At 55.1% G+C, this 21,241-nt stretch overlaps 1 protein-coding gene across 2 annotated transcripts in view; it reads left to right on the top strand.

The window, feature by feature from the left end:
- Nucleotides 1-7,636: 7,636 nt before the first annotated feature.
- SHISA8 (shisa family member 8) overlaps nt 7,637-21,241 on the top strand; it is a 33,645-nt gene continuing 20,040 nt past the window's right edge. The window contains exon 1 of one of the 2 annotated variants that reach the window (XM_074941712.1): nt 7,637-8,912. In XM_074941712.1, the coding sequence (XP_074797813.1) occupies nt 8,350-8,912 (563 nt within the window). In that variant the 5' untranslated portion in view covers nt 7,637-8,349. The remainder of the gene's footprint in view (nt 8,913-21,241) is intronic. The other variant, XM_074941713.1, reaches the window with a different exon arrangement.

The following is a 21,241-nucleotide window of genomic DNA, read 5'->3' as shown; positions in this document are numbered from 1 at the left end:
TCTTTCTCAACCAATGGATTACCATTGGCGATGTTGAAATGCCAGTAATGACCCTGAGGGGCCCAGCCTACCCCTTGCTCTTTGGCTCATGAAGCCTCCTCAACAGCACCAAACAAAGATTCACCTACGAGCTCGTCAGGTGTAGAATGACTGATGTGCTTTTGGTAGTCTGAAGGGATGCTGGCACTGTTTACTCACAAGATTGTATCTCAGTGGAAAAAAACATCCCAATGGCTATAGCTGCCTGCTGTGTCCTGCATAAATCTGTGAAGCAAAGTTGCCACCGGGGTGCAGATGGAGCGGCTGTGTGTTGTGTTTGAACACAGGGCTATTAGAAGAGCTCAATGGCTCAAGGAGGCTTTGAAAGAGCACTTTAACAGTGAGCCACAGTGATGCATTGTGATGTACTGTGCTCTACTTGGCCCTGCTGTTTCAGGGCCCGTTAGAAATTGTGCAGTGCTTGGTGTACATCTCTGAATATAACACTGTCCATGCACCTACTAACTGTGCGGTGCTTGCTGTACGTTTATGATGATTACCCTGTTCGTCACTGATCCTACAAGTCATTGCACTATACAATAACAAGTAAGCTGGTGCTTTCAGAACCACTAGGCACTCTGCAGCATATGTTGTGAACTAATAAAGAGGAATTTATTTTCCAAATAATAGAATTTTATTGAGCAACAAAAACAGTGCAAATTAAAATCTGTGCAATTTAAAAGCAAATACACTAAAAACTTAGTGAAGGAATGGAAAAGAACTTTAACTAGGGGAAAGAACGTGCCTGTCCATTTTAGCTACACAGACAGCAGCCGTGGCTTTCACAGGTCAGTGCATGTAAATCTGTGGTTGTCCTTTAATGTCCCCCCCGGGGTGGAGTGGGAGGGCTAGGGATGCGGCCCCTGATGCCATGTGGAATGTTGAGGGGGGCTCAGGAGGTGCTGTAATTAGGGTTGCCAAAATTGTATTTCAAAAATACACAGGACTGTTTTCTTACCACCCCTACGGGGGAGGAGTACCCTGTACCCAGTGGGGCTCCCGATATCACAAGGGTGGGGAGCACTAATCATGGGGCTGTTGAGGAAACTTTCCATTCCCTGCAGCAGTCTTGGCTGCTGGGACCCAGCTCTGGAAGTGAACAGGGCAGCACTGCAGGGCCAGGGTCGGGAGGGGAGTGGAAAGATGCACCCCTGAGTACTGGCCTCCTGCTGGACAGGGCCCCCTGCTGACTCCAGCTCTTGAGCAAGGCGCCATCTGCTTTCCCTGCGCAGGCGCCATCTAGCAGGGCAAGTGGACGGGGCCGTGTGCCCTGGAACTGCACTGAAGGGCCAGGGCCAGGAAGGGGCTCTGTCTGGCAGGGGGGTCAGCACTCCTGGGATATAGCCTTCCATTCCCTGCTCACAGAGTCTCTGCCAACATCCCTAGCAGAGGAGCATAACTGTTGGTTTAGTGGCTGATGCAGCAGTGGGGAAGTGAGGCGGCAGGGAGCCAGGTGCTGGCAGCCGAGCCTACCTGCACAGAGCCCTGTGCGCTTTCCCTGCCTGCTTTCCCTGCTGGACAGAGCCCCCTCCTGACTCCAGCCTTTCAGCGTGGCCTCATCAGGTCTTCATGCCCCCCTGATAACCGTATTGCGCCCCCCCCCGTGGGGCTGTGCCCCACAGTTTGGGAACCTTTTGCGCTAGAGGTACATTGGTTCAGCAAATCATGGGACCAATTCTAAATTGTCTAATTTTACAAACTTTATTTAATTGGAAAGTGAGGTAATACTAAAACTGGCTTTGAATAATGAGAATATGTTTAACACGTTGAAATACGAACTAAAAGGCATCCCGTACGACAGGCAATTTTCTATTTAAATAAGTATAAGCAGGGTTTGAGTGAGCTCTCCCCTGATATCTAGTTGAAGACTTCAGGAGCCAACCTTGTTTCCATGGACACGCCCACCCTGCCTAGGTGCTAAGCATGATGGGGCGGTTGGATCACAAGTCACTTTCTTATTGGGTGCAGGGGTAATAAAGGGTCATTATCCTTGTTGTGTGAATCAAGGGGTGGGCAGAACTGTGCTCAGCATGCCCTGACTGAGGGGTTCACCCTCAACTGAACTGCTCTCGCTAGTTAGGGGACAGGGGTACCACACGCCAGTGGAGTTGAGGAAGGGTGGGGATGAGTATGTGGATGATGGAGCAAGTAACCCTCACCCCTACCAGGGTGGGAGGTGAACTTGCACAGATGCACCTCTGAACTCGGGGTCTTCACTGACCAAGGACAACCACTTTAAGTGGGGCATGTTAAAGGAATTTTTGTTTCTTGGACTTAAGAACCTGAGGCAAAAGGACACTGTCCAACATGCTCTCCGGTGCAGGTTTTGTTCATGGTTTTATGCTTATGAATCCTGCATGCAGCATTTTCCCAAGCTAATGTTGGGTTACCCTCCCCCCTTTTTATTATGTGTCTTTTCTACACTCAGACTCTGTGCTTGTGAGAGGGGAAGTGTTGCCTCTAGAGGCGCCCAAGGGGCGATGTGTGATTGTCCCAGGTTACGGGGGTGGGGCCTCCAGACAGTTCTGTGTTGCACTGTTGAAAATGAATTCCTAGATATTGAGCCCAGCCCTTGTTGCTGCTGACTTCAACTGGCGGAAGGATTACTAAGGGACACCCCTTGTAATAGAGGACTGTTGGCAACCCTAGCTGTAATGGAGTTCTCCATGGACTGTAAAGGGAGGTGAGCCTATGCTGTTGAACCTGGAGGTCTACAAGAGTCTGCAGCATCTGTATTTGCTGCTGAAGAAGCTCCATTACGTCCTGGTGCATCTCCCTCTCCTCTTCCTGCTGGGACTCCTGGGCCTTTCTCCTGTGTGCTCTTTCTTTCTCCAAGCCGTATTCAGTGTTCGCCCTCTAGGCCCTTTGCTCATGGCCTGACGCAGCACTAGCTTGCAGGATCTTAGTGAACACGTCATCCTGAGTCCTCTTCTTTCTCCTCCTCATTTGTCTCAGGCGTTCCATGGAGGGAGAACCCCTCAAGGCCGCAACAGTAGCAGTTGCAGATACCACACCCAAAGGTACCGTTGTCAGGACAGTCACAATGGAAAGTGAAAGTAAAGATTGAGAACTCCCTTTCCTCAGCCCCCTGATGTTTTAAAGAAGACGTGCTTATTGTTCTGCTTCTGAGTGCTTGTGCATGGTGCCACTCACAACACCAGCCGTGGTGAGTATGGCCTGTCAGGGGTGAGGAAAATGAGGGAACTGCTCCGTTGCATGAAACTATATGAATACAGGGCCCTGGCACTGAATACGGGCACCATTTCCCGCAGGTAGTCATGGTTTTAGCTGATATCTCACTCCTGAGGGTGACAAAGGCACAGAGAGCACAGCTGCTGCAGGCATCCCAAAGCCTCCCGGGCCCGTATGCTGCTAGTCTGTGCTCTGCAATGGTGCCTGCCGAAGTGATCACTGACTGGCGTGGGAACGTGTCCCACCGCAGAGGAAGAAATAAGGCTGCCGTCCCTAGAAACCTTCAGGAAGGATTGCAGAGTAGCTCCATGGAAGTTTCATGGAGATCTCTCAGGAGGGTTCAAGGGCCACCCCTGTGTGCATAAACTGCTCCGCATGCCCCCACCTCACTGTCTAGGGGAATGAACAGCAGCTAATACCACCTCTCTCAGTTGTTCCACTTTCTCTCCTAGTACGAGTAAAGGCCTGAAAAGTCGATAGCTGTGTCCTACTAAGTCGGGGGCACCATCAGAACATCACTGCAATGGGAAATACATTTACACACTTACACAGGGCTCCTTCTTCTGCATTGGGCTCACCTATGCTCGACTACCGGGACTGACTGGCCCGCAATGCAGTCTTAAAGAGGACCTGGCAAGCGACGTAGTTGGATCACCACCCCCCGGTTGCATGGCCCCCATTGTCCTCTTCTATCTCCTCCTCGTCTTTGCTGTTGACGCTGGGGCGTGTGACTTGGGCTCCTTGGAGGTATCCACGGTGGTGTGTGGGGTGGTTGTGGGGTGTCTACCAAGTCTGGCATGCAGCTCTTTGTAAAAGCAGCAGCTCTGCTGATACGCTTCCCTAGCCTTCTGGTGTGCCTGCCAAAGTTCCTTCACTCTCACATGGCGCTGCTCCTGGTTCCTGTCAGACCCCTTCTCCCGCATCCCCCATGCAAGCTGCTCGGAGCTGTCCGGGTTTCTACAGCTACTCCAGTCTCTTCTCCCCACAGGCCCAGGAGATCCAATATCTCCTGCCTACTCCAAGCCAGAGCATGTCTGTGATGTGTTGCCAGCATGGTCACCTGGGCAGGGACACCCAGCAGTGGAGAGCGGCTAGCTGTGCACACCAAGCTGGACAATCGGGACAAGGCGTTTCAAAAATTCACAGGGCTTCAAAGCAGGTGGGAGGGAGGGGCTTCCAGTCTCTGTGACCCCAGGCAGTGGAGTTCACAATTGTGATCAGAGCAGTCACTGTCGGGCATTGTGGGACAGCTGCTGGAGGACTGCTAGGTTCAGCATAGGTAACGCAGTGTCTACACCAGGGGTGGGCAAACTTTTTGGTCCTAGGGCCACATCGGGTATGGGAATTGTATGGAGGGCCGGGTAGGGAAGGCTGGGGGAGGCTATACCTCCCCAAACAGCAAGGTGTGGCCTGGCCCCCAGCCCCTATCCAGCCCCCCGGAACCTCCACCCCCATCCAACCCCCCCTGCTCCCCACCCCTGACTGCCCCCCAAGACTCCCACATCCTATCCAAACAGCCCTCCTCTCTGCCCCCTGACCATCCCCCTGGGACCCCCGCCCCCTATCCAACCCTCCCTGCTCTCCCCGCCCCACATTACCTGTGGGTTGGGGGAAAGGGGGGCTCAGTCCTTTCCCTGTGCATTTCCCCTGCTCGTTTGTCTGCTCTCCCGGCAGTCAGGCAGGGCTCGCTCCCTGGCTGGGCTTGACTGCTGGGGACAGGGACCAAGCATACTGGGGTGGAGAGGGGCCCTGGCTTGCTCTGCCCCTGTCCCCGGCAGCAGAGCCCAGGCCCCTTGACTGCACCCCTGCAATCCCCCCTGCTCCTCGCCCCCCCCCCCCAGAACTCCCCCTACTCCCTGACCGTGCAGCCCTGGAGCACCAGGTCTGGCGGTGCTATAGCTGTGCCCCCCAGCCGGAGCTGCAGCCACACTGCCCAGGCGCTGGGGGAACTGTGACTGCAAGGGAGGGAGGGGAGCAGAATGGGAGCTAGCCTCCGCCCTGCTCACCGTGCTGCCCCACGGGGAGTTGGGCTGGCTCTTCAGCAAGCCTGTCCTGACCCCGCTCCCTGGCAGGAGCTCGGCGGCCAGAGGGAAGGGTTCTGCGGGCCGGATGTGGCCCGCGGGCCATACTTTGCCGTCCTCTGGTCTACACTCACACTGCATTAACCTCAGTACATCAACCATGGCTCAACGCTGCTCAGGGAGGTGGTGTCACGGCATCGATGTAATGGGGCGTTTACATTGGTGGGAGACAAATCTAAGTGTAGACACATACACAGCTAGCTTGACGCAAGGTGGCTTATGTCACCCTAACCTTATAGCACAGACTGGGTCTCACTAGGTAAACAGACAACACCCACAGGGGTAAAAGGAAGAGAGTGCTAACCTCACTTTGCAGATGGGGGATGTAGGCATAGAGAAGTGAAGTGATTTGCCCAAGGAGGGCTGTCACAGAGCGAGGAGTCAAATCCAGCTTTCCTGAGATGCAGTCCAGGGTGCTAAGACAACCACTACAAAAAGGATTGGATGGGGATGGATTGGATGGGGTTGCCCATGGATTGGATGGGGCACGTCTCCCAGGGCAATAATAAATAAAGGAGCAAAACTGCCTAGTCAGAAGAGAGAGGCAATGGCTACCCAGCTGACTCTCCATAATACATCACCATCGCCATGCTGATTTATTTGTGCATTTCACTGTGGCCCATGGGTGCTCTGGTCACGCGGATGCTGAGTCCCGCGCATTCTTGGGTATGCATGAAGCTATGCCGCTGCATTCTCAGCACTCTGTGGGGAGGAGAGGGGGACAAAGGCCTTTATTTTCTGGCTGGGAGAGGCTGCTCTGGGCTGAGAGTAAAAACACTCCTGGACCTGTGCCATGTGTGGTGCAGATACCATGACTTGCCTATTGAGAACAGCACTCAGAGACCTGGCCTCACCTTGGCGCACCCAGGGAACGGCACTGGGGGGAAGCCCATTTGTGCAGGACATTTTGCACTGGACCTCACATCTCGCTCACGCAGAAACCAAGAGCTGCCCCTTCCTTCTGCCGGAGGAGGTACACGTCTGGCCCCGGCCTTCGCTAGGCAAAGATTTGTCTGAGAAAACTGAGCCCCACCCACCATCTGTCCTTCTGGGGAGAGGCCTGTGGAGAATCCACATTGCGCCAGAGGCTAATATCTTTGCTTTATGTGTTGCTGGAAGGCATTCGGCCCAGAGCGGTGGGCACCGTATAAGAGCTGGCAGAGCGCCCAATAAAGGGCATTTGGTCACCAGCCTCCTGAGTCTGGACTGGACCCACTTAGAGGTGGACGGCTCCATGTCACGTGCTTAACCTCTGGAGCCAGCGCAGCCCCCTTGGCCCATTAACTAGGGCCAAGATTTTCAGAAACAAGGGCCTCTACTCCAGTGACTCAGTGCGGACATAGATTCCGAAAGAAGGGACCTGGCTTTTGAAAGTGTTAAATGCCCAGCAACTCCTGCTGAACTCAGCACTTCATTGGGTGCGCAGAACTCCTGGCAAGCAGCCCATTTATCTGGGTGCCTACATCTGGATTTGGAAGTCTGTCACACACCCCTATTTGATGGCTGGGTGTATGGGCAAGGCTGGGGGGATGTGTTGATCCTGCAATCCTCCCTCTGGCAAAACTCCCCACTGAAGTCAATAGGGAGCTTTGCCTGAGTTGGAGCTGCAAAAGCTCGTGCCAGAGGGTTATGCTTATAAACGGTGACATGTATTAGCCTTCAAAGCTCCTCAGAGAAGTGCCCTCCCCCCACACCCACCCGCCTGGGTGGAAGGTCTAACTTCAGATGGGTGGGGATAAGGGTGAACACTGTATGGGCGCTTTCTGACCCTTAGGAAATGCACTCCAGTAATGGTCCCAGACATGATGGCCTGAAACCGGGATACTGCCCGGCTGGGGCTCTAACTGCAGTGGGCCCTTAAGGGGTGGTAGTGCTTTGCCAGAGGAGGGAGTGTCTGTGTGTGTCTGTGTGTGTGTGTGTAGGGGGGTAGCCCTGCAGTGTGTGTGTTTGGGGGGGGGTAGGGGGAGTAGCCCTGCAGTGTGTGTGTGTGTAGGGGGGGTAGGGGGAGTAGCCCTGCGGGGTGTGTGTGTGTGTGTGTAGTGGGGGTAGCCCTGCAGAGGTCCAGGCTTTTTCAATCCCTCCCTTGATCGGTGGGGGTTTGTGGATGTCTCTCTCATTCAAGCCACTTGTGCACCAGTGCCTGTGGCTACAGTCGATAAGGAGCCGCTAGTGTCCTCTTGTATCCCCTCTGGCCTGGTGACAGCCTGGCTCTGGCTGCCATCCAAGGCTCTGCACGGAGGACAGTGGATGTGCTAGAGGACTTGGCTAAGGTTCTTCCCTGGTTTCCTTTGGTAACTGTCAGACAATTGTGGCGCAGGAGCCCGCTCGGTTTAGGAAGGAATAAGGACTATTTCTCCTTCTTTCCCTTTCCTTGGTCTCCCTCCCGCTCTCTCAGTTGCTCCCTCCCTCGCTCCCTCCCTCTCTGGTGTGAAGGTTGTGTGTGTGTGTTGTTTTTTTTTCAGAAAGCTCAGTGTCTCTGAGGAAGGGGGAGAGAGACAGAGCCGCGCTGGCTGCCTCCAGGATCCTCTCCCAGCCTTGAGCAGCCGAAATGGGAACAGCCCTCGCTGTTTCCAGGGCAGCCTTTCGACTGACACTACAAAGATCCAAAATTCACTCCTAAAGGACGAGGAGCAGAGGGCGGTCTGCATCTCCCGCCTCCTTGCACTTGGGCTCTTGCTAGGAATTTCAGGGGTTGCCCTGATGCAAGGCTGACACCCCCCCATACTGTTGTTTTTATCTTTAGGATTTTCCTCTTCTCCTTTTTTCCTTCCCCTGCCTCCCAACCCACCCTAAGCCCTTGGCTGAGCGGGTGGCTTGTTCTAGTTGTGGGGTTTGCTTGGGGGGAGCTGTTTAGTGAGGAGGGGGTGACTCGTCTTTTCCCACGGGCAGACGGAGTGATATAGCTTGTGTCCTAGCATCTGGCTGGAAATTTTTGAACACCCTTCTTGCTGCGTCTCCAGAGGAGAGGGGCTTTTCTCCCGCGAGGAGGCGGGCGAGGAGCTAACCAGTCTCCGTCCCCATTGACGAGGAGAGCGTGATGGCAAGCGGGAGTGGCGCATGGATGGAGCGAGGTTACGTCTTCGGATTCTGTTGCCTGGTTCTGTTGGACCCAGGGCGGGTTTGGACCAGGGCTCCCAGCACCCAGGATCCTGAGCTGGAGGGGCAGTTGGAGAGCCATGGTAACACCAGCTGGGCTCCCACCTTGGAGGACACTGTGGTGGCCCCCACTGAGGCTGTGCCAGGCAGCGACCGGTGCCGTGGTTACTACGATGTCATGGGGCAATGGGACCCTCCATTCAATTGCAACTCGGGGATCTACCGGTACTGCTGTGGGACCTGCGGGTACCGCTTCTGCTGCCAGTTCAAGCACGGGCGGCTGGACCAAAGTGGATGCTCCAATTACGACACCCCCAACTGGGTCAACACAGGCCAGCCACCAGCCCGGGTGGATGAGACCCCCGAGGATCCTACCCGAGACAAGACCAACCTGATTGTATATATCATCTGTGGTGTGGTGGCCATCATGGTGCTGGTGGGCATCTTCACCAAGCTGGGCCTGGAGAAATCACGGAGCCCCCCGACGGAGATGACCATGTCCAGGTAAAAGGGACTTCACTTATTCCCTTCCGCTCTGTCTCTGTCCCCGCTCCCTCTGTCTCGCTCCACAACAGATAGACGATACTTCTAGACTTTCCCTCTCGGCTGCATTGTCACATTCCCTTCCAGAGGGCAAGACCCAGTCCAACCCCAGATCCCCACAGTGACCTGCCACCCCTCAAACCCTCCTTAATTTTGGCTCTGGACCCTGATAAAACAATCTATGGGGGAGCCAGGTGTCTGAAACACCGAGGAGGGAGAGGAATGAGTCAAGGGGGTAGAAATCAGAGCTGTCGGGTTGAAGCTGAGCAACGGGAAATTTAGGCTGGAGATCAGGAACCCTTTCCTACCAGTGAGGCCTGCTGGGCTATGGAATAGTCCCCCAAAGGGAGTGGGGGGATGGAAGCCCCATCACTTGGGTCATTTAACAATGGACTGGTCAGATCCTGGGAGGATATATCAAGGGGAACAGTCCTCAGGGAATGGACAAGGTGTGTCCTACTCTAACCGGTCTTCTCCAGCCCTGATTTCTGTGATTCTGAGTGTAAGGCTCATAGTTTTGCCATCTGTTTGGGGGCATTTCAGAGTTCGATTCTATACAGGACGATTACTTACAATGAATGTCTTGGCTTTCCTGCAGCATCCTGCTTTGGGGGAGAGCTTGCTGAGTGGCTTCATTAGTTTCTGTCCTGTCAAAGTGGTGCGTGTGTGCGTGTGCGTGTGTGTGCGCGCGCACATGGATGTCTGTATGTTTACCATATGACCCTCACACCTCCTTGCCAGCAGGTTGCCAGAGGACGGCAGCTGGGCTATGAGCATTGTCCGGGCTGGTTTGGATTGTGCTGTGGGCAGAAAGTTCAGCCAGGGCACCTCCTCTCTCCGGCAGGGTGGCTTTCCGTGTGGGTGCCAAGAGGGAGTAGGCAGCTAGCTGAAGGAATGGGTGGGAGTGAGGGATCAGGATGGCAGGTGGGACTGCAGCTGCAGCACCCGGACACTGCTGGGACTCTTCTCAATCTCTGTGTCTCCTCTCTTTTGTCCAGCAAGTCCGAGGGGCTGAACTTCCCAGCAGTGAGAGAGTAACAGGGATGGGGAGGGGTACAGAATTCCCCCCCCCGCACCACCCTCTTTCTCCCTCTTTCCCCCTCTCTCACTCTCCTCATCTCTGTATTGCCGTCTGTCCCTCCCTCCCTGTGTTCCGCCTTCTCTCTCTTTTCTTCTCTGGCGCGCGCTCTCTTAATATGTCAGTTCTTGACTTCAGATAAATGTTCTTCTTGTCGTGTTCCCAGAAGCAGACTAAGCAATTGCTCAGGGCCCCAAGCAGCTCTGGGGAGGGAGGGATTCACTTTTTATTATGTGTGTTGTGGGCCCCCCCAAATATTCCTGCTTAAGGCCCCCAATGGGCTAGCATCACCTCTGCCTGCCCCCCCCCATCCCTGCTACACACACACACACGCACATGTTCCCCCTCAGGGAACATCTCCTCCCCCCTACCCCCCCAGGACTCTGGGCAGGTTCAGTCCCAGCTCGGGGCAGAGGTATGTCACCCCCAGCCACGCCATTCTGCTCCAGCGCTAGCCCCCAGAGGCCCTACATCCTTTGATGCACGTTCAGTTGTTATCAGTTTTCTGTTGGGGCGGGGTGGGGGGTGATTCAGGGGCTTGTCCATGATGAAAGGCAGTGTGTGTGTGTGTGTGTGTCTGTGTGTGTGTGTGTGTGTGTAGGCAGGTGGTGGGGAGACAGGGGGAGGCAGTGGCACCTGAGATGCCAGCTCCTTAAAATGCCCATGCCTCCCCTTCCCATTGTTTCCTTCTGTGGCAGGACAGGAGAACATGAGACCTCGCCTGACTCATGACACTAGTGGACCTGGGGGGCAGGGGACAGTCAGCAAGGTGCCACGGTCCTTTGGTGGGGGACATATTTAAGGCGAGACTGTGTCGCCCACTGACAGACTCACTGGGGCTGCCAGAGAGTCCAGCTCGCATGGCCTGGGGGAACTCGCTCAGCCTTGTGCCTGCAACCAGCTGCTCCACTGACCCCTGTTGAGTGGCAGGCAGGGAGAGAGCCACTAACGAGCTGCAGCCAGGGAGAGCAACTCCAGAGCCAAACTCCTTAGGAAAGTCCTAACTTCCATGCACCAGGTCTCTTGGGCCGGCTGGCAGGTTGTGATGTCATAGACCAGGGCTATGCCAAGTGCCCAGCGCTGGCCACGGGGCACCTGACACAAAGCAGGTGTATTGTGCCATCCGGAGCGATCCCCTGACGCCGCACTCTGAATGGTCCCGCGCTGAGAGCATGGAATCAGTGCCGTCTCTCGGAGGAAGCCTGCAAATGCTGCCTTGACCACTCGTGGGGATCCTGCACTGGAGTCAATGTACACCATCCCGAGGCCCCACTGCACTTTTTGCAAGAGTATGGGGGTTAAAACTGGCATCTCAGTCAAATCCACCCTAGGTAACTGCACTGCACCTCCCAAATTCCTTCTCAGATTTCAGTGGAGGGGATTATCCTACTTTACCCAGCCTAGGGCATGGCTGGATCGTTCTGCTGGGTGAGCATGGCTGTGGCATTCCACCGCAGAGATGGTTGCATTTCCTGGCAGTGTGAGTGATCCCCCAACATTTGTTCTGTACAGCACTTTGCTATGAAAAGGAAATCAGGAATGTAGCCTCTTGCTATTCATGTGTCTCGGCTCCGGGTTTGGTCACCAGTGTGGTGAGTTTGGTTGAGTTTTCATCCTAGGTCCTAGTAGACAACGCCCTATGTGGTGACATTGTCTCCTAGGGGCTGGCACACAGCTGATGGGGACTGTCGCTCCAAGGGCAGCAGAGGACCCCTCAACTGGAACATCATGGGATGGTGCAAGACAGAGCTGAGGCACATTGGCAAAGGGCCTGGAATAGCAGAGGTGCTGGGGGTCAGGATGGAGGGGCATGGTCAGTGCTGTGAGGGGGCTAGGGCTGGAGTAGCCAAGGTGCGGGATTCAGAATGGAGGGGCATTGGCAGTGCTATGAGGGAATAGGACTGGAGTAGCTGGGGGGCCAGGGCAGAGGGGCGGTGCTGGGGAGGGTCTTGGACTGGAATAGCGGGGTGCCAGCAGTCAGGACTAAGGGGCATTGGCAGCATTGGTGGTGGGCTAGGACTGGAGTAGCCAGGGTGCCAGAGGTCAGGTTGGCGGGGCATTGGCAGTGCAGGGGGAGGGGAGGCTAGGACTGGAGTAGCCGGAGTGCCAGGGGTCAGGATGGAGGGGCATTGGCAGTGCTGCGGGTGGGGGAGGAAGGGCAGCTGCAGAAGCACAATTGACACCGGTTTGTCGGTTTTACTTTTTTGCAGCTTCTCTCTTCAGCTTGATATATTTTTTTTTTTTTAGCGAGTTTTATGCTCTTCACAGCGAGGTGCTAATAAGAGCAGCTGGCGCCAGGCAGGGTGCAAGGTTCCCAGGCAGAGCTCTGCCGATGCGTCTCAGTCCTGTCCCAGAGCTGCCCCTCCTCAGCCAGTCATGGAGGCTCCACATGTAGCCCGGCCAGTGCCCGTGGCTCCTGATTGCCAGCACCTCCTGTTAGCCCAGCCTTCCCCTACCCGGACCCACACCAACCACAGCTCTGCCTGGGCATCTCCCTCCCGATCAGCAGCACCACTGCTGGTGGAACACGAGATCTCTTGTTCGCAGAGAACAGCAGTTGTGCAGAAGTAAGGAAGTTGTATGCTATGAAACAAAGGGGGAGCGGCTGATAGGGGCCCGAGGGATGGGGAAAGGCATAGACAGAAGGGAGCGGGAGAGGAAAGGGGACAAAGAGGGCGGAACATGGACATGGATCCGTCAAGCAACTGGGTGAGTTTCTAATCACATTCTAGTTTGCAGATTGTCGGCCAGGGGGTTAGCTCTGGTGACGAATCCATTGTATGGGGCTGGGTTAGGGGATCTAGTAAAAAGGCAGCGCCCGAGGAGATGACTGACCAGGACAGACAATGATCAGGAGAGCATCTCAAAATATCTCCATCCCCTGAAATGTCGGGGGCCTTAACACCTGTCCCCCTTGCTTTGTTATGCAATTTTGTAGCAGCTAAATGCCCTGCGTTCGGTCTCCAAACCAGTAGCAGCCTCTGCTCCCCCATCACTGGCAGCCACTGAGTCAGCACAGAGAGAAGCCCCACCTCCTGCCAGTCACTGACATGAAAGCTCCACCCCCCCAAGGGCTGACTCAGCCGAGCGGCTGGGCGTGATGGGTGTAGAGGAGAAGGCTGGGGTGGGTGGCAGGGTGATTACAGAATCCCTTGAAAGGCAGCTGCCGCTCAGGGCTGAGAGGAGGAATAAGAGCGCTGAGGAGGCAATGACAGGGACAGATGAAGGCAAGATTCAGCCCCATGCTCAGAGGGGACACACTCATCCTCGAGAGTAACAAACAGCAGTGCCATGCACCGGTGATCGCTAGTAGCCAGCTGCCTGCTGAGCTGGGGTCTGCCTGACTTTGGCCAAGTGTCCATCTGGGAGCAGGCAGGACTAGGAGGCCCAACGTTTTGGTGAATCCAGGTTCAATTAAGCCTCAGTCCATCTCCGAGATGAAGCCTTGTCCTCTCTGTCTCTTTTTGTCTGCCCCCATCCCAGCCACCTCCTCCCTGTTCCTCGTTTGCCTGACAAAATGCTGGCAGGTCTACCAAATCGATACAAACTCCCCCCGCCTCCCTCCGCTCCAACTACTCTGCCCTTTGCCCACTGCCACTAGCCTGCTCCTGGGAAGGAGCTCTCTGCATTCTTGGGGTGTGCACGTGTCTGAGAGTGCGTGTGCGTGTTTGCGTGTGCTCATTTTCCTGGCTGGGACAACTGGAGGAAGAACACTCCATCCCCAGGGATGCTGCGATGACTTCTGTCATAACACATCTCTCTCTGCTCCGCTGGGGCGTGCCAAGAAGGTCTGTTGCCTTTTCTGCGATGGGAGGGTTTGGGGGGGCTGGGGTGGGGTATGAAGAATGTGTGCCTGAGCAAGGGGGGTATTCTAACCCTGCCCTCTCCAAGGGTAACCAAAGTGAGAAGAGGGGAGGGAAAGTACTGTCTGGTGGCCATTAGCTATAGTTGCTCTCTGGCCAGCCATGTGAACTCCCTCACAGCAGTGCCTACCTACACACTTGAACTAGGACTCAATCGGTGCCCTACCAGCTTCATCAGCACGATCCCCAGGAGCTGTCCGCTGCCAGATCCAGCTGCTGGAATCTCAGAGACATGTGCTTTTCCGTCGCCTGGCCCCGTCCATGCCTGGGGCTGCATTTAGTCATACGATGTTGGGGGGGGGGGGTAATTTCCCATTTCATGTGTGTGAGTAACAGAAAGAAAGAGAGACTTTCCATGAAACTGGTAGCACCTAGCAGTGATACGCAGATACACCAGTACCCTAAAAGCTTAGCCCACTGTTGGGAATCACATCTTCCTAGTCCAATCATGAGAACCATCAGATCTTTCTTCAGGACACGTGTGGTTGGGCTCCATTTATTCTCCTGCATTTCTTGCCATCAGGGGGTTAACATGTGAGCTGTCCTCTTGGCAGATTGTGTTAACCAAAGGAAACCTGTTTTTTACTTGTAGTCTGGTTTCTGTGGTACCAGCGCTGAGCATTTGGTTTTTTTCCCTTCGCTAGCAGTCCCTGTTTAACTGAGCCGGTAATGTATTCTGATCCCCCTCAGGGTCTAGCTCCCCATAAACACACGTTCCAATCACATGGGATGGTACTTTGAAATATGTGGGTCATCACTGAACAGATCTCTTCCCCAGAAGCTGCGTATTTTTGGACAGGAGCATATGGAGTGGGAAAAGGCAGGTTTTTCTTGCATGCCTTTGCACTTCTTCCATGTGACAAAAGTAGGACCCCACACCAGCCCATCCTGCGTATGCAGTATGGGAGCTAGTCTCTGGCCACCTACCAGAGCACCATAATGGCTGTTGCTGCGCTGAACACCATGGTCTTTCTGAACTTCACAGCAAAGCAGACGTAGAACTCGCATCCTCTGGCTTCTACCACATGAGCTAAAAGAATCTCTCTGTTAGCAGCATAGGCTCTATGACACACACTTGAGGAGTTCTGATTCCCTCCAGCAGAGGGCAGTAGCACAGGTACACTCTAGCCAGTTTATTATGAAATGTATTGTCTATGACCCTGATAGTTCCCTTTGACACAAAATGTCATGGAAAGGGGAGAGCTGCACCTATACTGTGCTGATAGCAGGGAGTAGATGTTATGCGCTGGCATTCTCCACTAAAATGCACTGGAGACTTATGTGCAGAGGCAGGAGTGGGGCGTGTCTCACAACATATGCAAGCACACAGAAGCAGTAATGCAACCGTGACGAATCCAGGTGGCCTGATGATGCAGGCCAGCAACCCCAGCAGCAAGAGGTGTTGAAGCTGGTAACCTGTCCCCGGACAGGTGGCCTCTAACAAGACCGCACTGGAGGGAGAAGATAACAGCGGCTGGGTAAGCTGCCTGGGCCAGGAGAGGGTGCAGGAAGTAGCACAGGGTCTGCGCTGGTTTCAGAGATCCCTTGACGTGGAGGAAGCAGGCTTGCAATGGCCTCAGTGTCAGAGTCCTGACTCTGGTACAACAGGGTCTGCACCGCACAAGGAAAGCAGAGGACAGCCCCTGGGCCTGAAGAGATTCTAGAGGACACAGCGCCACTGACTGCGACAGCCATCGCATGGCTCGTGCTTGGCAGAGGCTGTGGGTAGCCTCTTCTGGAGCGGATGTTGGCCACAGCCACTGTAAAAACAGGCAGCATGCAGTCGGCAACGCACTCAGCATATCTGTGCACCGCGTTGTCTCCTGGCTCCCTCACCACAGCCCCTGCTGGCTATTGGTGGAGGCTCCCCATGGCTCCCTCTTTAACCCCACTCCATGGACACAGCGACCCTTTGCAGAAGGGAGCCCAATCTGCCTCCTACTCTTGTTTTACGGGGGTGCAGCTTCAGTGGAGATCCACGTGATCAACACTCAGGTGCAAGGAGAATCAGGCGCCTGGCTGAAGAGCTGCAGCAGAAGTCTTGAAATCCCACATGCCGAAGAGGGAGCAGGCAGCGCAGACAAGCTTCCCGTTGGCCCTGTCTCAATTTGCATGCAGCAGGCCCAGGTTACAGTGGGCTGGGTCCATTGCTCGTGCTCACCACAAACACACAGGGTCATGGAATATCACTGCCTTCTTTGTGTAGCTGGTGCAAAGGTGGCTGGTAGCACCTTGTAGCCTTTACTGAACGTGCTGTCCGTGTACCATGGCAGCCAGTCAGGCTGTCTTCATATTGACACAATGGTTCCTGGAGCACTTCCAAGGTGGTCCCTGTCACAATGGCAGAAATTCCACCTGTCATTAAGTGAATTGTGGCCTAGTCCCGATGTCTTAAGCTTCTAGAAGCTTTTTAGATCAACTGATGTTATAAAAGTCAGCCCCGCTCAGTGATCTGTGGGGCTGCTTTACGTCTGTCTGGGGCGGGTGTTTCTTTGGTGTGGATTCAACTGCGATTGCACTTGAGGCTGAAAGCATGGTCAGAGGGGTGACAAAGCCCCAGGAGGCAGAACCAAACTGCAGAGAGAGCTGGAGAGATTAGAGCAGGGCAGGGGAGATTGCAGGCACGGAAGAAAGGGTTGGTCCTAGGATATGTGAAGTCCTAGATCTGGGGGGAGAGAACAAACTGACAGATAAGTACGGGATAGGGGGGAGATGTATTATTTCCTTACTTGCTTTATGGTAGTGCCCAGGGACCCCACTCAGGATCAGGATGGGCTTGGTGCTGTACAGAAACAGAGGGCCCGATTGTACTGCCTTTATTTGCCCTTGTACCTTCCTGAACTGTGGTGGCCTCCTGAAGCCAATGGAGCAAGGTACTCGCTGGTGTGAGGAAGGGCATCACACCTGCCCTAGAAGTAAATATAGCCCTGGCCCCAAACAGCTTCCAATCTACATCCCCAAGCCTGCCACCCTGCCTCCTGTGGGCTAGTACCCTGTTCTGCTAGGAGCACTATTAGCGGCGGTGGTGCTACTCGCTGAGAGTAAGGACAGCAGCACTGTAGCCTCCCACAAGCGCAGAAACCTAAGCAGCAGCCGCCCCATCACATTAAAGGGAGTTCATTTCCATCTTGCCTTCTTAAAACCGTCCTAATGTAACCAAGCAGTAGACGAGAAGGGTGGAAGTTGCGGGGAAGGGGCCTGAATGGCTATTGGAGGATGTGCATGACGAGATTGGAGTGAAGTATCAGAGGGGCAGCCGTGTTAGTCTGGATCTGTAAAAGCGGCAGAGTCCTGTGACACCTTATAGACAAACAGACGTATTGGAGCATAAGCTTTCGTGGGTAAATACCCACTTCGTCAGATGCATGAGATTGGAGCGGTCACACCACAGACTAAAGTGCTGTATTAGAAGATCCTGTCCCTCTTGCATGTATCAGGCTGATGCTGCTGTGAACTCCACTGACCTCAATGGAGGAGTTTACTCCTGCGGGAATTTATGTCCCCCGCAGATTTCTTTGCTTCCCTACAGAAAAATGACTTTCTGACGGGGAAGCAAAGGGAAGCCACAAGAACTGTCATGCAACCCTCCACAGCAATATGTTTTGGGGGCCCAGGGCAGCTGGAAGAGAGGTAAATCACTGTAAAGCAGGAGGTGGCACTGGGGAAGACCCAGCTGGTGGCTCCTACCCTGTGCCAGGCTCCTCTGCTAGTCCCAGCTGGGCTGGGGAGGACGGGGCTCCCTCTTACCTTGCACAGCATCCAGGGCCAGGTCAGACCCACCCCCAGATTTCTCCCCCAGCTGAAGAAAACTCTGCAAACTCCCCTCCCATTGCTCCTCAGCTGCAGAGGGAGGGATCTCTGTACAGGAATCTGCTCCCCCATCCACCCAACCCCTGTGCATCCAGACCCCCTCATACCCAGACCTTCTTGCCGAACCTCACCCCCGCTGCACTCACACACACCCCCCCACCATGATCCCTACTCCCCCTGCACCTGGACCACCCCGATGAGCCACCCACACCCTGATCCCCACCCCACCAAGCCCCAACCAGCTGCAGCTGAACCCTCTGCTGAGCTCTATCTCCCCCACACCCAGAACCCCCTCACTGAGCCCCAAACCACCTTCACCTGGACCCCCCTGTAGAGTCCCATTACCGTTGCACCCAGAACCCCCCAACAATCTGTGCATCCAGATTCCTCCCCACGCCCGGATCCTCCACTGAGCTGCCCACATCCAGGATGCCCCTGACAGAACCCTCTCAACCCACACCTGGATCCCCCCACACTAAGCCCCTCCACACTTGGATCCTGCCTTGCTGAGCCTGCCTGCCCACACCTGGTGCACCTGGCACAGAGGGGCAGGGCCCTGGGGTTTCTGGGGCAGGCCTGGTCCTTGCGCTGTGTCAGGTTTGGGCGCAGCCTCACCGTGTCCTTGAGGGGCTGGGGGAGCTGCACTACGATCTCCCACCTCTGTGAACCCAATGGCCTGTGCTCCCCAATGCCATGCTGGAGCTTCCACATTTATTTGACAAAATTTGCAGAATTTTAAAATATAGTGCGCAGAATTTTTATTTTTTTGGCACAGAATGCCCTCAGGAGTAGGAATTGTTCCTCACTGGCCCTAGTGTGAGAGCAGGATCGGGCCCTTTCTCTTTATCTCTCTCCATCTCCCACTTCTGTCTGTCCATCTCTTTCCATAAGTGTGGGTTGGGCGTGCCAAATGCTGCCCCTTTGCTCCTTTCCAAAGGCCAAAAGGGGCAGCCTGCTATTTCCAGGTGTGAATTTAGCCCCTGGCATTTGCAGTGATAACAGACCCATGGCGGCGGGGAGCTGGGTGAAGGGGGTAGAATTCTGCTCATTTGTTTGATTTGCCAAGCAAGGTTCCGGTGAGGAGGGACAAAAGTGAGCTTTTGATCCTTTCTGGCTAAGTTGAACCCTGACCTGAATGAGTCGGCAGAGGAGTCAGGCCTCTGATACATTTTGGCGCTGAGGCCATGGCAACTTACTGCCTCTGGATCAAGGGATCTCTGAAACCTGCCCAGAGAGTGAGGAGCCCCTACAGCCAGTGAAAAGAACAGAGCTAGTGTTCTTTTGGGGCTAGTGCGTTCTGGTGTAACTGAAAGTCTTAGCAGGAATCCTAGTCACGCTGTTTCACAGCGGTTGCTGATCCACTGCCCCCATATGGGACAGCTTGAGAATGCTAGACAAGGTTATGGCTCTGTGACATCCATCATGTCTCCTTAGATCTGCCCTAATAGCATGTTTCCCACCGTGCAGCAGTACCGTTGCCTCAGGGAAGGGACCTGTCTGACTGGCAGGGAGACGTTCACGTGAATTGGGAGGCAGTGAGTATGCGACTCAGGAGACCTGGGCCTGGCTCAGCCACTGATCAGGAATGTGGCCTGGGGTGAATCTGCTTCCCTTGCCAGTCCTTCAATTATAAACTCTTTGGCGCAGGGGCTGTCTCCGAGGGTACCTCTGCACTGCGGGCTGGAGGTGATATTTCCAGTCCAGTTAGACACATGTGCACTAGCTTTGATCAAACTAGTACGCTAAAAATAGAAGTGTGGCCACGGGCGGCAGGGCAGCACAGCTGCCTTAGGAAGTACCTAGGGTCCCGGGTGGGACTGTACTCAGGGCAGACAGCCCATGCCACTGCAGCTACATTTCTATTTTTAGCTTGCAAGCTCAATTGGACCTAGTGTGCTGTGTCTACACCGGGCTGGGCAAACTACGGCCCACGGCCCGCCAGCTGATTTAATCTGGTCCTCGAGCTCCCGCTGGGTAGTGGGGTCTGGGGCTTGTCCCGCTCCCACGCTCCAACCAGGGAGCAGGGTCAGCAGCCACTCCACACGCACGTGCCACAGCTCCGCGCAGCTCCCGGAAGCAGCGCCATGTCCCCCCATCCAGCTCCTATGTTTAAGAGCAGCCAGGGGGCTCCGCGTGCTACCCTCACCCCAAGCACCACCCCCACAGCTCTCATTGGCCGGGAACTGCAGCCAATGGGAGCTGCAGGGGCAGGGCCTGTGGATGGGGCAGTGTGGAGAACCGCCTGGCAGCACCTCCGCATAGGAGCTGGAGGGGGGACATGGCCACTGCTTCCGGGAGCTGCCTGAGGTAAGCACTGCCCACAGCCTGCACCCCTGAGCCCCTCCTGTGCTCCAGCCCCCTGCCCCAGCCCTGATCTCCCTCCACGCTCCGAACCCCTCAGTCCTAGCCTGGAGCACCCTTCTGTATCCCCAACCCCTCATCCCCAGCACCACCCCGGAGCCCACACCTCCAGCCGGAGCCCTCACACACTCCCACGCTCCAACCCCCTGCCCCAGCCTGGAGCCCCCTCCTGCACCCTGAACTCCTCATTTCTGGCCCCACCCCAGATCCCCTACCCCTAGCCAGAGCCCTCAACTGCCCCTCATGCCCCAACTCCCTGCCCCAGCCCTGATCCCCTTCCCGCCCTCCAAACCCCTTGGTCCCAGCCTGGAGCACCCCCCTGCACTCCAAATCCCTCATCCCCAGCCCCACCCCAGAGCCCATACCTCCATCAAGAGCCCTCACCCCCCTGCACCCCAACCCCCTGCCCCAGCCCAGAGCCCTCTCCTGCACCCTGAACTCCTCATTTCTGTCCCCACCCCAGAGCCCGCACCCCCAGACAGAGCCCTCACTCCCTCCTGGACCCCAACCCTCAATTTTGTGAGCATTCATGGCCCACCGTACAATTTCCATACCCAGATGTGGCTCTCAGTCCAAAAAATTTGCCCACCCCTGCTCTACACAATGGGGCCCTGATCAATGGGGACAAAAGCAGTGAAAGCACCTGAGATGTAAAGCATTAAGTGAGGCTTTCATTTTAACAGCATCCCTTGTTCCCTTTCTCTTCAGCTAGAGAAAGTTTTTAGAAGGAAACCCCCTCCCTTGTTTGACACTCTCTGAGGTGGTGTCAAAGACGGTAATAACTGTCCTTTTGGGGGAAAGAGAAGAAGTTAGCCGAGATGGGCTGGACCTGTCATCGTTGCTGTTGTCTGATCCCTTTTTATCCAGGTGGCATCTGGGATTCAGCTGGAGCAAGTAGAGGTGGTGATTGTCATCTGGGCCCCTCTCGCTGGCCTGCTCTGGTCAGGACCATCTCTCAGGGTTCGGACGAAGAGGATCAAGGGTCTCACAGGACGATGGGGGTGGCAGCCATCATGGGGGCACTCACTCCAGTAGCCTCAGTCTGTTTCTTTTTCTATGTTTCCCGGCACAAAATCTTTCTTTAAGGACCCAAAAAGGGAGTGATGGGTGGAATAGCCCATCCCCCTCTTACTTTGTTCACCATTTAGGCTGAATGTTTTACCCACCAGTTTTGGTTA

This window comes from Natator depressus, chromosome 1 (genome assembly GCF_965152275.1).
Source record: "Natator depressus isolate rNatDep1 chromosome 1, rNatDep2.hap1, whole genome shotgun sequence".
NCBI classification, from domain to species: domain Eukaryota; kingdom Metazoa; phylum Chordata; order Testudines; family Cheloniidae; genus Natator; species Natator depressus.
The sequence above is the reverse complement of the archived record's forward strand: the minus strand, read 5'-3'. Positions and strand labels throughout refer to the sequence as shown.